Source organism: Anguilla rostrata, chromosome 10 (genome assembly GCF_018555375.3).
Source record: "Anguilla rostrata isolate EN2019 chromosome 10, ASM1855537v3, whole genome shotgun sequence".
Taxonomy (NCBI): Eukaryota; Metazoa; Chordata; class Actinopteri; order Anguilliformes; family Anguillidae; genus Anguilla; species Anguilla rostrata.
The window spans coordinates 26,314,993-26,330,694 of NC_057942.1; the positions used below are offsets into that span (position 1 = coordinate 26,314,993).

At 38.8% G+C, this 15,702-nt stretch overlaps 1 protein-coding gene across 8 annotated transcripts in view; it reads left to right on the forward strand.

Moving 5' to 3' along the window:
* The window catches only part of slc2a11a (solute carrier family 2 member 11a), an 84,687-nt gene that overhangs the window by 61,806 nt on the left and 7,179 nt on the right, over positions 1–15,702 (forward strand). For 4 of the 8 annotated variants that reach the window (XM_064297684.1, XM_064297682.1, XM_064297685.1 and 1 more), the window contains 2 exons: positions 15,247–15,381; positions 15,625–15,700. In XM_064297684.1, coding sequence (XP_064153754.1) covers positions 15,247–15,381; positions 15,625–15,700 — 211 coding nt within the window. The remainder of the gene's footprint in view (positions 1–15,246; positions 15,382–15,624; positions 15,701–15,702) is intronic. The other 4 variants (XR_010323937.1, XM_064297686.1, XM_064297687.1 and 1 more) reach the window with 1 other exon arrangement.

The following is a 15,702-nucleotide window of genomic DNA, read 5'->3' on the forward strand; positions in this document are numbered from 1 at the left end:
TTTTCTTTGGCATGGATCCATTTCAAGACAGTATCGGGTGAGTTTGTTTAGTCTTTAAATCTGTCGTTATGCTGAGAAATAGCTAAACCATTTTATTGGTAGGTTTTTAGTTTCTGTGCACACGCGCGAAAACACGCTGGTATAATAAAACAATGATGGCAATACATGTATAGTCCGCTTCGTTCCGTTGCTACCATAACATAACAGACTATCTTGTGTCTACAGCTGCAGTTTCTCGCTGCAATATTGCTAATATTGAATATAAACAAAAGACGCAATTTATGCTGTAGTCTGCCAATGTCTAAATAAATAATACGGTCCATTTGAAGACAATATCGGGTGAGTTTGTTTAGTCTTTAAATCCGTCATTATGCTGAGAGAAATCGTATTCTCACTTTAATCTCTAAATTGACTGTAAGCTTAGGGTTGTAACTAGGTAGCTGTTTCGTAGGTGACTTAGTTAATGCACTCGTCTTAACTATTGTTTGTATTTTTGCATAGACTGCGTTGTTGCTGTTCTTGTTTGTGTTAGTGTTAATCAGTTTAACCTACAGGGTCCAAGTTGAACTATGCGGTTGTTCCCTGCACTTGGAACGGTACTTCTCTCTAGAGTTTTCGACACACTTGTTCCTGGTTATGGTGATACACTTTGTTGTATGTCGCTCTGGATAAGAGCGTCTGCCAAATGCCTGTAATGTACTGTAATGTGATATTCCGTAGCAACAAGATAAACCAGACATTAGCCCTAAAATATGCCTATACAGCAGTCAAAACGCTGCTCACTGAATAGCGACATAAACGAGACAACGTTTTTTTAAATTATACCATGTCATTATACAGTCAATATCTGGGACTAAGCATTTAATAAATATACAATCTTACCATCGGTTTTACGTGTAGAGATGTCCCTTTTGTGAATGAGTGGTCATATATTGTTTTGGACAATCCGTTTGTGAAATATACGCGCATATCTGACGCCTGGGTCGGCTACCTTCAAAAATAGCTGCGCGTAATACTACACCTGTTGCTTACGGCGTTGTCGCCCTTTTTAGTACAATTTGGCTTGATTGACAATGCATTTATTCAGTAGGTGAGAGTATAAGCTTTCTAACGATGTATAACATGTCTGATTTTGCTTTTGGAATAGCATTTTATGGGTCAGCATAACCGAAAATTTTCTTATATGCCAGTGTCTAAATAAGTAATACGGTAGGCTATTCTGCGAGCAGCACGCAGGTTGCGAGTTGATATTTCGTCTTTTGTTTCGTTTTTTCTCAATGTCCTATCTATTATTTGAAATGTGTATTATTATTCTATCTGTCTATGAGGTGCTCAGAAATGTGCATTCTCTGCTAAGCTGAACAATGGATTGGAATATGTGTCTGTTGCACCGTATACCGAAACTTCAGCACTTTTTCGGTACTTAAAAAAATAAACTGTTCGGTATTAGAATTGTCCGACATTCGGTAGTTTTGTGTCAAATGTAAAAGCCAGGGAAATGTGTCTCCCGCATTACCGATTTAGAGGATGAAAAGTGTAATTTGTCAGAATCTTCGCTAGATGGCAGTAGCAACTAAGGTTGGCAAGTGAGGTGACGTGCGCTTCTGTATTTTCTGTCGTTGATACAGTGCAAGCTTAGACTCAGTTCACTTCAGTAGCAATAGCTGTTCTAATTTGTAAATATTTTATTATAGGAAGATGCTGTATTATTATTGAAATATGCTGTTTTTAGATCTATTTTAAAGTGAAAGACCTGTTTAAAGATAATTTACTTTAAAATTGTTTAATTTTTGAAATACATTTAATATAGTTTTCTATGGTTTAGTGTTGTAACACTATAGGCCTATGCTTATTGACATGTTGAACAGGCTTCAACTTAAAGGTTGTTAATAAACCTGGTTTTTAATAAACCGTGAATTCAAAAATGAGGTCAACCCTTGTGGACATTACGTTTCTCATCTATTAAGGTAATTTCAGTATCGTTAGGTACCGAGTATTGAATCAGTATCGCTTCAGTATCAAGTATCGTGCTACTAAACCTGGTATCGGTTTCGAAGTCAAAATTTTGGTATCGTGACAACACTAGTGTGACGCTTTTTTTAGTTGCGGCATGGAAGCGCTGCAGCTGTACATACACGCTGGGCCATCTAAGTGTTATGACATGCCATCTAAGTGTTACGACATAGTAATGGCCTTTACGGGAAGCGGCCAGGACACATCCATGGCAACGCAACTAAGTCATCCGCCAGCGTCTCTTAGCACAAAATTGGCCATAAGTCATGAATTTTTTAAACAATCATCATGATATTCAGTTGATATGTTGGGTGAAGGTGTATGATCATGAGAACAAAGCCATTTAAAAATCGCTCCATAGGGGACACGATGGTGCCAATGCTTGGACCCCTCCCAACGCCGCTTGCGGCTTTAATTCTTATTATTTTTCTTCATTAAAAGTGTCTGAGGCTCAGCAACCATAAGTCCTAGAGCAACCAAATTTGGCAGGTGGGTTCCTATGGCCCCCCACTACTCAGGAACTAAAAATCACCTATGTCGGCCAGATGGTGGCGCTATAACAAAGGGTCATGCGTAAAAGGCCATAACTCCCACACCATAGGTTAGATCAACCCAAAACTTAATGGACCTATGCATCTGAACGTGCTCTACAACTTTGCCATTGGCACCACCTATGTCCGCCATATTGTTTGCCAGCCATTTTGACATTTTCGTTGGGGCGTGGAAGCTTTCTCCACTAAAATGTCTGAAGCTCTGCAACCATAAATTGTAGACCAACCAAATTTGGTAGGTGGGTACCTATGGTCCTCCACTACTCAGGCACTACAACTCTCCTATGTCGGCCAGATGGTGGCGCTATAACAAAAGGTCATACTTTGAAAGGTCATAACTCCCACACCGTAAGCCAGATCAACACAAAACTTCATCGGCCGATGCATCTAAATGTGCTCTACAACCTTGCCATTGGGACCACGTATGTCCGCCATATTGTTTTCCCACCATTTGGACATTATTATTAGGTGGGGTGCGGAAGAGCTGGAGCTCCAAATCTAAGTGTTACGACATCTAGTAAACTTCTTTATGGCAAGCGACATCCATGGCGACGCAAGTAATCCGACACCGTAGGGTCTAGTTTTTATCAGTGAGGGGAGGGTGTGAACGTCGGGGAAGCAATGGAAGACAGTGCCAGCCAGAATGCATGCTAGGCTACCAAAAGTTTGTTAGTAAAAGCTTTTTAAGAGGATGAATAATTACTTTTCTTGAGCCTGGATCCATTTCAAGACAGTATCGGGTGAGTTTGTTTAGTCTTTGAATCTGTCATTATGCTGAGAAATAGCTAAACCATTTTATTGATAGTTTTTGAGTTTCTGTGCAAACACGCGAAAACACGCTGGTATAATAAAAGAATGACGGTAATACATATATAGTCCGCTTCGTTCCGTTGCTACCATAACATAACAGACTATCTTGCGTCTACAGCTGCAGTTTCTCGCTGCAATTACTAATATTGAATATAAACAAAAGACGCAATTTATGCTGTAGTCTGCCAATGTCTAAATAAATAATACGGTACTCTGACCGTAGGAAGCAGTTCGCATGGATGGCGAGTTGATATTTCATTCAACACTAGTGTGACGCCTTTTTTAGTTGCGGCATGGAAGTGCTGCAGCTGTACATACACGCCGGGCCATATATGTGTTACGACATCCCATCTAAGTGTTACGACATAGTAAAGGCCTTTACGGGAAGCGGCCAGGACACATCCATGGCGACGCAACTAAGTCATTCGACAGCGTCTCTTAGCACAAAATTGGCCATAAGTCATCAATATTTTATACAATCATCATGATATTCAGTAGATATGTTGGGTGAAGGCATATGATCATGTAGGAAAAAGCCATTTTAAAATCGCTCCATAGGGGGCGCGATGGTGCCAATGCTTGGACCCGTCCCAACGCCGCTTGCGACTTTAATTGTCTATTATTTTTCAACTATTGCTTTCGCAACTGTATAATTCTTCTGGATCCTTATGCACCATATTTACCCAGTCTTTCACCGAACGTATGAACTGTATTATTACATACAATCTGCACTTTCAGTTAACCAGCTAAATGTTCTAGTTGGCTAGAATATAGCCAGGCCATATGGAATAAAACTGGAGCTGAGTTGTGCTTACTGGCCTGCGTTCTTTAAAACCATGAGCACATGATGGCATTCAACAACCTCTTCTTATTGCAAAGCCATTCATGCCCATTTAACTAACTACATGTTTGTGACTTCATTCACTTATGAAATATTGACATTCAGATTATATCAAAACGTTCAATGCATATGTTTCACATATACACGCATGCCTTCATGCCTCAGACAACTACTTTGTTAGTGGCTCACTGCTAACACTGTTGCCTTGGGATTGAGGGTCAGAGGATTGAATCCAACCTAAGGCTCAGCCAAATCTTTAATTTGTTGTGCATGCTTATTTTCTAACTAATAATTTCCTATTGGTTTTTAACTATTGCTTTTGCAGTTGTCAGATTATCACTATCTTCAATGCAATGTTTAGCAAAAGTCACACACGGAGAGCCATATGCATTTCATGACAGATGATTTATTGATTTTCATAAAAACTTACAACAGCTGACCACTGTGGTGTTTCTACTAACTACTTTTTTTTCTTGGTTATCAGCAAACACCACATTTCTAAATTCATGTTACCTCACCCTGTTCTCTATCTACCGACATACAAACAGTTACTACGTCTGTAGTCTCGACAACACCCCATTAAAAACATTCCATTTAAAAACATGACTCATTCATTATTATAACTAATAGTACCCTACATGAAAAAACTACATTGGTACAACAGTTTTCGATGTAATTTCGCAAAAACTGCATATATGAGGACTTGCTAATACTGTCTCTTTTATATATACCATTCAATAAGGAAACTCATCTCGGTTATGGTTGGTATATTTTCACATGGTAAAATGAAAAAATACTAGGCCAATTTACTTGACATAATTTGTGTTAGGTAAGCCAATATTGTTTATTGTAACTTGGCTTATTTTTGATATCAGTACTTTTAATGGAAGGCCTAGATTTAGCAAGTGGTAATGACTTATACAGTAGTCATAACAAATAACTGTAATACCGATCAGACTCACTGGGCATCACAAGTCGATGATGAAATATTTATTGGTTTTCTAAAAATTCAAGTGACAATGGTCAAATTAACAGCTGCAGCACTTTTTTCAGCAGAGTGATATTAAGAGTACTAGGTTAAAGGGTCCTTTACCCATAGCAGCGGTCATTATACAGAAATATCTAACCGCTGAATGCCTGACGTGACCAATCAGAATGGGCATTCAACAAAGCCGTGTAATAAGTAGAATTAATAGTTGAATTTAGACTGATAAAAGACACATTTGGTAATCCACAAGTGCAAAAGCAGCATCTAAATAAAGATGAAAATAGAATTCAAGGAAAAGGAAAACTTGGTAAATCATAAATACAATAGCATTATCCAAATCAAGATAAAAATGAGATTTTACAAAAATTTGAATTACTACGGTAATAACAGTGATGTAAATACTGTATCCATACATATCCAAATCAATCAAATGGGCCAATCAACTACCCATGGATGGGCTTAAACTGTGAACAACCTATTTTGCCTAAGTTTTGAATCAGTGCTTATACTGTGACTTGTTATCAAATAAATGATCTAACGTAGTTCAGTAAACTGGTATGCTAGCTACTTGAACTTAAAAACCTTAACTTTGACATTATAAATGTAGCATACAGTTTTAGTTCAATTTAGAAATAAACATTTTTTTAGCTTCAGATGTATAATTAGGGGGCCAACCACCAGGAGGAGCCCCATTGTTTTTGCTAGGATTCTTCTTCTCCTTCATCTTCTTTAGCGCTCACTAAACTTTCACCCCTTTCCCATGTTCAGAAACTCATGAGATTTGGCAGGCAAGTTCGGTATGACTGCCAATTTTGAATGACACCCATGCAACTGACATTCTAGGTGGCGCAACCTGTTTCATGTACATGCACCTAATTTCTTCCTCATTTCTACCTCCTCACCCTGACCAAGTTTTATAGAACCCATAGTGTCCACCATATTTATTTTCCTCCATTTTGAATTTTTGGAATAAATAAAACAAAACTTTTTTTGTATTTCTCCCTACGCACGGTCTACAGCAGACAGCTGTGTTAAACTGAGAAGGAAATTCTTATATGTCAAAAGAGGGCCACAGAACTATAATTTAAATTGAACAAAAATGGTTGTATTGTGGGTGAGCATGTCCAGGTATGCAGAGTTATAGTGCACTATGGCCTGTGGGGAGCACTTTTTGCAAAATACAAATACAAAATTCTGTAGGAACCCTCAGAAAGCTTCCTTCCAAGGGTCCTGAGAAGGACGTCCCCCTCAATCTGAGATTATTTAAGATAATTGAATATGAATATGCATAAATTGTGGAAAATATATTTGACTACAGCGCCTTTAAATTCAGCCTCTATTCAAATTTTCTGAATATACAAATTGAAATGGGACCTATGTAGATCATCAATTTTCATGCCACTATCACTCTACATGGTGCTACAGTACCATTTCAAAATTGCAATTTTCAAATAATTATTACATCCAATATTCAAATAAATCTAAATCAGCATGGATGCCATTTGGATTAGATTTTCAGTCCATGACCAAGTGCTCAGATTTTTTTTTTTTTTTGGCCAAACAATTACTTTTGTGATGGCCTGCATTTTACCTGTCACTTATACAGCTTCCCTCCCCCAAATTCACACTTTGATGGTCGGAGATAGCAGATAGAACCCCCCCCCCCCCCCGTCATTCATAGCTCTTCCCCTCTTCCTCAAATTCACAAATTCACACTCTCTAGCTCTAAAATAGGGTTTTTCAATGGGCTGGTATGACCCCCCAAGGGGTGTTCTGAGATTACTAGGGGGCATGGAAACCCTATGGAAGACAGGGGGTTGTTGGAGCTATTATGGGGGGCATCTGCCCCATATTAATTCTCAGAAGTTGTCAGATGGCCTCCAACGTCTGAGGGACGTCTCAATCATCTCAATTAAAAACATAATTCCTAGCTGCACTGAACACTTAATTTTGCGACTGATGCCTGCGCTCTGGTTGGCTGGTGAGAGCACGGAGAAGGTGGTTACTTCAGGTTCTGATGCAAAGTTAGAAGCAAGTAAACAACACAGCTAATGCACAGAACTGTATGTGGGTTGTTGTCAGTGAAATCTTCTAGTTAAAGGGAGCTACCTACCTAGCTCCTGCAGTGCTGTTAATATTCAGGTGATCTGTATGATGCAGACATTTTTTAGGTTTTTTAGCCAGTGAGATGTTCTGTTTTGTAGTTTTGTAGTCTACTACATGTGGGTAAAAACCACAAAAATATTTATCGAACGCACTTTCAATTCCTATAGTCGCTAGTTAAGACTTGCTTTCTAGCTCCTGTTAGACAGCCATAAAGACCAAGTGCTAGTCAGGAACTGCAAGAGGGATTAGTTACGAGGTTCTTAATAAAACTTAGGTGTTCTTAACTCACTAATTTTAGCTACATAGCATCATAAGTTACTAATGTTGTAATCGGCAGATGAATATTGAATAGCCTAAAAAGTTAAGTCAGATATTTGAGTGCTGGTTCAAAATAATGCTTTCATTTGCTAGTCACCAACTAGTTAACACTAGAAAGGCCAGGGGCAAGGCCATCGGGCATTTGGACTTGAACATTCAACTTACACCAACACTGAAATTGCAATAACCTATCCTCCTCATTCCCTAATTTTTCCTAAATTTAAAATAAAGGCTTTTTAGAATGAGAAAAATCTACTCATTGAAGAAATACAGGCAGTTTTTGCCATTTTCTTCACAAAAACCCCCCACCAGACAATAGGTTGCAGGTACTGGTACCCAGGTGTGAATCGGTTGCTCTCTTTTCTGGCATGCTATTCAGCAACTGAATGTCCGACGCTTTGAAACAAATTGCTATAGATCAAGCGCTATCAAAATGTATTTTGCACATACAATCACACAAAATTTATTCATTTCAGTTGTTTGATGAAGATGATTTACTTTGATGATTAACCTCAGCGTGATCTAGCTGCCTTCAATGCACACACGGTTCAAACAATGTCTTGAGAAGACTGAGAGCAGGAGCGACTTCATTATGGGATGCAAACTGCATAAAAAGTCCATGAGGTCGATGACAGAAGTAGCAGCTGTCAAAGAAGCCATGATGGCAGCATCAAGTCGCATACCCGTCACTCTCGGGAGGAAAACACAGTGCCAGCTTGGCAAATGCAGTCAGAATATAACGCTAAAGACAACTGAGTGAAATGCAATCAATTTGTGCGCAGTCCATGACCGCAAGAACAACCAAAGCAATGCATCCCCTGTAGAATTGAGTAAGAGAACTCCTTTTCCATTTATGTTTTGCCTTGTTTTGCACATTTTTTCTCAGCGTGCCTGCAATATGTCTTGAAACATTTTCCCTTAGATTATAGGCCTATGACAAAACCACTAGGTCTATCAATTTCAACATAGGTGCCGCTGCTGGACATCGAAACTATCTGTATGTCTGGCAACAGGAGCTATCCAACTGGGCTTGACCCCTCGTGTCCAGTTAAACATTAATAACCAATAACCGTAATACGTCAGGAAAAAATCTGTTCCATAGCATTTAGCCTACAGCTGGATTAGACCACAACCTCTGACAACGGAAAGAGGTTCGACCGGGTTCTACACACAGAGTGCATAACCTATTATGTGAAGGAGTACAGCCTAAGATCCTCTGCTGCTATTGTGGCCAATGTAGTTTTTTTTCAGTAGATATTTGAAACCGTAGAATTTCAATAATGCGGCTATGTTGTGTTGTCTATCTACTGGGTTGTTTGTGACCTGTGTTGTCTAAACCTATATTGTTAGTATTGTGTTGTTTGTAGCCTGTATTGTGTGACTGCTTGTTTTTTTATTGTAACTATTGTGAAGCCAAAGGCAAATTTCCACAAAAGTGGACAATAAAGTATGTATCTATTTATCATCTATCTTTGGAAAATCATTTTTAATTTAGCTTGGACCCACTGCCAGCTCCTTTTGTTGTTGTTGTCACATGTGCTTAAAAATGAACAAATTTAATGTTTCAGTGTGGTGACATTTTCATTAAGCAAGTGAATGAAAGTCTTCTTACGCAGGCATTGGCCTATTAAAAAATGCAGTATGTAAGTTTGGAGGAAACTGTAAATCACATTTGTGAAATGGAGTACGCTCAAGTTAAATTAATTTGATAATTTGATAAGAAGCATCAAGTTAACCCGGATTTAAACAAAGTTTAAACAAAGTGCTGTATGTGAAACAGGTCCCTGTTTCACTGCAGGATTACAGAGCTAATTGGTTAACAGCAATGAGTAAAACCCAGAACCCTCTCAAATCTGGAACATGGACTGAAGTAAAAAGAGCTGTTCTGGGTTTTACTAACCACAGTAATAATAATAATAATAATAATGAGAGAAGGTGTTAATCAGTGCAGTGAGGAGCGTACAGACTTATACACTATTGAGAAAAAACAATCTTCTCAAGAAACGTGATCTTGGCGAGTAGTTAAGATTTTGGTTTACACAAAGGTCAAGTGCCTAATAACCCATCTGAATAAACTAAGTGAAATATTGATTTAACATCATCTTTCCTTGCCTTTGATACAGGACTGGGCCTGTAAGGAGCATCTTCTCCACCTTCTGTTAGCTTACATTGTGGAGAGCTGACAATAGGCTGTCATGGAAAGAGGATAGCTTTTTCATTCTGTTGTGGATTTCATTAAATGAACTGCTATGATGTAGCTCAAATTATTACAATTCAGATACACATAAGTGTTAAGAAACAAACTGAAAGGGAAAAACAACTACATTAGATCATTGTCAGTCTCACCTCAGGAAACAATTTATTGAGGAAGTACTGTACTCTCTCTAGGATTCCAAATGACCTCTTGGTCCCAACAAGGACCAACAAGTTCCCAGGTAGGCCACTAGTGCATCCTGTTGTATGTCATCATCTAAGTACATTGGGACCAGGGTTGAGGACTTCTGCATCTGGTTCAGCCATTTGGAGAATAGTTTGCCATTAATTATTGCCTTGGGACAGAGAAAACACTGGCACATTAAAACAATATACAATATACTATTTATCAACTCTAAAAGAAGGTTTTGTGGTATCGTATGACTGTACCAAGAGAGTAACACTTCACCTCATCTTCACACACTAACTGGTTAAAAAAAATGTGATGCAATTTTTTCTCCCTCTAGCCCATTACCAGCAGGCAATTCTTCATCCCACAGGTTTTTATGATGTAGTCTATGAGTTTTTGATTGGCACTGGATGGAGGCTGCAATGCAGCAGACATGTTGAACTTTCTGTCCAAGAGCCAAACCTCTTCCCATGGCTTTTGAGAGATTTAAAAAAAAAAAAAAAAAAAAAAAAAAGGTTTGTTTTGGCTGAAAATAAACAAATACATACATACACTTCAGTTTAAAAATTCTCCATGAGTTTGGCACATCACTACTCTCGAATAGATGGCATGTCCATTTTAAAAAGATTAGGATGTCAGTCAACACACATTTACATTTTCAAATTCCAACTACAAAAGAGCTTTTTGTAAAGAAAGTACAAATACTAGCTGACAACTTGTGAATAGTACTTTTGTTATTACAAATAGGTAGTCCATAAAGGAAGGAATACAACAAGAAATAAAACATGGAGAAGTTGTTGTAGCAGTAGAGCTTACAGCTGGCCCAGTAACTACATCCAGCAACTATGACAATCAATACTGCCAAAATCCTAAATAAGACACACAAGCCATTTACATCTTGATAAATGAAAATACTAACCTCTTTAAACTGAAAAGGAGCATTTTGTTACGGTCACGACACGGGGAACCCAAATGCAGGACTTGGACGCAGACAACTTCTGTGATTCACAACAGTGAAATTTATTAGCAAGTTTCAGGAAGGAATAGAGAGAGAGGAAACTGGAGCTGCTGACGTGGAGGCAGGTTGTAGGCGTAGCCAGGTGCAGAAGCTGTTCAGTGTGACGGCAAGGGTTGGATCATGGCAGGGAGCTGACTAGAGCTGGATCGGAGGTCGAGCTGTCACGGAGCTGGCAAGACGATGACTGGACAGGGCGGAGCTGGACTGACACGGTGGGGCTTGACCAACTGGGCTGGACTGGACCAGGCTGGACTGGAAGGCCGGCGAAGGGCGAGCTGGATTTGGCGAGCAGGAAACTCGAGGGGGTTGACAAGACAACGACAGGACTACAAAACAATCTCAAAGACAAACATACAATGAGACAGAACCTGAGACGTAACAGACAGTGTAGGGGAAGCAGGCAGGTGCGCGGATCTGAGAACGAGAAAAAGTACTGAGTTAATTCAAGACAGTTTTTGTGGAGCCAATATGGGATAACAGACAGGCTAGGATAAAGATCTGTCAAAGATCTGTAGAAGAGCCGAGTATATAAGCAGGAGAGGAAGCGTGCGGAGTGCAGAGAACGCAGGTGAGTGGAATTATCCTAACTGCAGGCTGAGAGCAAGAGTCCGCCTACACTGCAACAGAGAACAAAGATTTTACGAGAAAAGAAAAGATACGTAAGGCAAACACAAAACACGAGGGATATGACACACTTGTAACAATGCAGAGGGAAATCTGGAAAAAACTTACATATTTGTAACACTTTCACCACAAATAGGAAATTACAATTTACCATAAGCATTAGAGTCCCACTGTAATTTCCTGTCATCTGGGAATTGCTGCAAAAACATTGTTGTTGAAGTGAGGATTAGGTAAAATGTTTGTTTTTATGAATCAGGCAGTTTTAACCACAGACGCCCTCATTTGACGACCTGCACTCTGAATACTGAACACAAGTGCATCAAGTTAAAACACCTCACTTATCCAACATGTAAAATATATTTATTGGATTTAATTTGGTATTTACTATCAGAGATATCAATTATCAATTAAATCACTGAATTTGTTGATTGGTTAGACCAACCTTTATCAAAATGTACAGCTCACAACCAGATTACAATGAAAAAATTAAGTTACAACAAATATTCCCAGTAATTCCAAGAAATGTGCCAAGACCGAAATGACAAAACCAAAAGAGCAAAATATTCCAAAAAACCAGAGATGAAATATGCCTAACCTAGATGCAGGACTCCCACCCCAGGATGCCCACTTCCAACTAACTGTTAAAAATGAACTGCTAACTACTAGAAAAGCACACATTTTATCTTACACTTCTCCTGGCCTGTGCATACTTAATTAATGATCACGGAGGATCCAAGGAGTACTAATGTCTTCCCCTTTATATACATTATTATTGGTTCAGGTAAATTTACAATACAACACATCTTATAGGGAAATTGACCCTCTCCTAGTAAGCATTATGATGACATTAAATATTAATATGTGATATTTTTGGGAGGGGCAGCTTTGGCTATTATGGGAATGTTTGGGAACTACTATGTGTATACGCTAGATCAGGCAACAAAAAGTTACAAAGTCAGCAGTGACACCTTGACTTGCACTTTATTATGGTATGGCTAGCCAGTTAATCAAACGTCTAGATGGTAGGCTATGTCATAAGACAACCTATACGTTCAGTGAAAGACCGGATAGATTTGGTCCACAAGGATCCAGAAGAATTATACAGTTTCAAAAAGCAATAGTTTAAAAGTAATAAACAATGATTAATTAGAAAATAAGCATGCATAACAAATTGAAGACTTGCCGGAGCCTCAGGTGGGATTCAATCCTTTGCCTCAATGGTCCCAAAGCAAGAACGTTACCAGTGAGCCACCAACAAAGTAGCCCCAACGGTTGTGTATTTTCTTGGTGAAAAATATATATGTTTATTTTGCATGTGTATATAATGTTTTGATTGGCTGGTGTAGCTAAATGTCCAATGGGAAGACATATTGTTTGTGGGCTTGGAGCATTTGTGATGATATAATCAAGCAGGAAAAAGAAGAAAGAAAAAATGCTAAATCCCCTAAGTTTGAGGCTTTATTGTGTGGATGTGTGAAGTTGTTTGTCAATTCTGTCTGATATGAGAAGGTACAGAAATTAATGTTTTTAAGGGCAGAGAGTCTGTGGTCATTGTGTTAATTTCTGTAGGAAACCCTGAAAAGTGCCAAACTCACTGTGCTGTATAGGTATGGGGCATGCCGCCCATGGCATCCCACTTGGCGGGATGCCATGCCTGCCATCCCAATTAATGTATTTGAAGTGGCTAATGACTACTGACCTGTCAAAGTTGTTTGAAGTAAAATTTCATAGTGCTAGACTCAATATTCAATATATTTATTCTCATTCAATATATTTATTTTTCATGTATACTGTCATAATGCTACAGTTTAATGAAATAACTACATTGAAATAGCTAACTTACCAGAAAATAATAGTTGTTTGCTTTAATATTATTTTTAAAAAATAGGCTGCTTCCCTCTTCTATGTAATCACTCTTCTCGAATCATCTTGTGTGTGACTTTTAGGGTGGGGTTATCTTTTACTTAGCGGTATTAGCACAGTAAAACTAATATACTGTACACATTTACTTGTATATATTGTTATGGAATGTGACGTTTACTGTACTGCCACTCCTGCAACTTCAGACTAAGTCTTGCAACTGGCTTTTGCTCTACTTGGGGGACTTGGTTGTGAAGAAATTAAACTAATTTAGCTGTTAATGTACAAGTCAAGGGTGCACAGCATGTCAGTCCACAACTTGTCAGAGCAAAGTAAGTTGTCCAGTGAAAGCAAACAAAAACATAATGGCTTTGTTTTTTCCAAAAGTGTTCCTCTGAAGATCATCACAAAATGCACCATGGCATAACATCAAATAAAATTTCTGTATAAACATCATTGCAGTATAGTGGAAGATCTCCTTATGTGGAAAAATTACATTCTTCTGTCCCCTACTGTCAGAACCCTGCAAGTATTATCGTCTGGCAACTGCGTAAAATGCATCTCTAAACCAGCAGTGCACAAACTGTGGGCCGTGACCCAAGTCGAATTTATACCAAACACGGCATTATAGCAGCACTCTTGCCGGAAGTGATTTATTTTCAATGGACAGAGAGGCAATCCACGTAATTCCTACTTCACTCAGCCAAACTGTTTACTATAATTGTACTTAATGCTCTTGCTTGGCTAGTACAGTTGAGGCCAAAGTTTACATATACCGAGGCAAAATATATTCAAACATAATTTTTCTCAACTCCACACATTTCATGTTACCATACATTTCATTTCCTGTGTTAAGTCAATTAGGGTTTCTACTTTATTTCCTTAAGAGGTAATTTCAAAATAATAGCTAAAAGACAGATTTATTTCAGCTTTTATGTACTATATCAGATTTTCAGTGGGTCAAATGTTTACATACACTTTGTTAGTATTTGGTGGCATTGCCTTTAAATGTTTTAACTTGAATCAAATGTTTGGGGTAGCCTTCCACAAGCTTCTCACAATACTTTACCGGAATGTTTGCCCTTTCCAGGTCAGGGCTTTGTGATGATCACTCAAATAGTTTCACTTTGTTGTCTTTAAGCCATTTTGTTCAGACTTTGGAGGTACGCTTAGGATCATTGGCCTGCTGGAAAACCCAGTTGCGACCAAGTTTTAACTTTTCAGCTGATGTCTTGAGGTGTTGCTTCAGTATTTCTTGATAATCCTCTTTCCTCATGATGCCAACTATTTTCTGAAGTGCACCAGTCCCTTTTGCAGAAAAACACCCCCACAACATGATGCTGCCACCCCCATGCTTCACAGTTGGGATGGCGCTCCATATATAGTGCTGACATTATGGCCAAACAGTTCAATTTCTGTTTAATCTAACCAGAGAAAACTCCTCCAAAAGGCTTGGTCTTTGTCCTGGTGATCACCTGAAAACTTCTTTCTGGCTTTTTTATGCCAGTCTTGTGCGACAGCCTTTCAGGCCATGGTGATGTAGGATTCTCTTAATGGGGGATGTAGATACTTTGGTACCTGATGCCTCCAACTCCTTCACCAGTTCCTTTGTTGTTGTCTTGGGGTTCAGTTGAACCTTTTGGACTAAAGTTTGTTCAGCCCTGGGAGTTAATTTACGATGGAGTGTCTGTGTGGTCCCAAGATTTTTATATTTGCATACAATTGTTTGTACAGATGCTCGTGGTACCTTCAGTTGATTGGAAATTGCTCCTAAGGAGGAACCAGACTTGTGGAGGTCCACAATTTTTTTTGGCTGAGTTGCTTAGTTTTTCCCATGGTATCAAGGGCAAAAGGGCAGTGACTCTAAAGGTAGGCCCTTAAATACAGCCACAGGTACCAATTTACTCTCAATTAACTCCTAATTATGACAATTGGCCAATCAGAAGCTTCTAAAAAGTCATTACATCTATTGTAATCTATTGAAAATGAAGTCAGTTTTAGTCATGAAAAGCATGGATTGATATGTTTGGTTCATTGCTGGAAACACTGTGCACCCCTGCTATAAACCACAGTATATAACAAACTTTCCTACTCTTGCTCTCTTTTTAACAGCACACAGTGTCAGAGATGCCCTACTTGAGTATGACTTGTGTTTTTGCCTATATACTCAGCTTTGGAACAGGGCCAGGT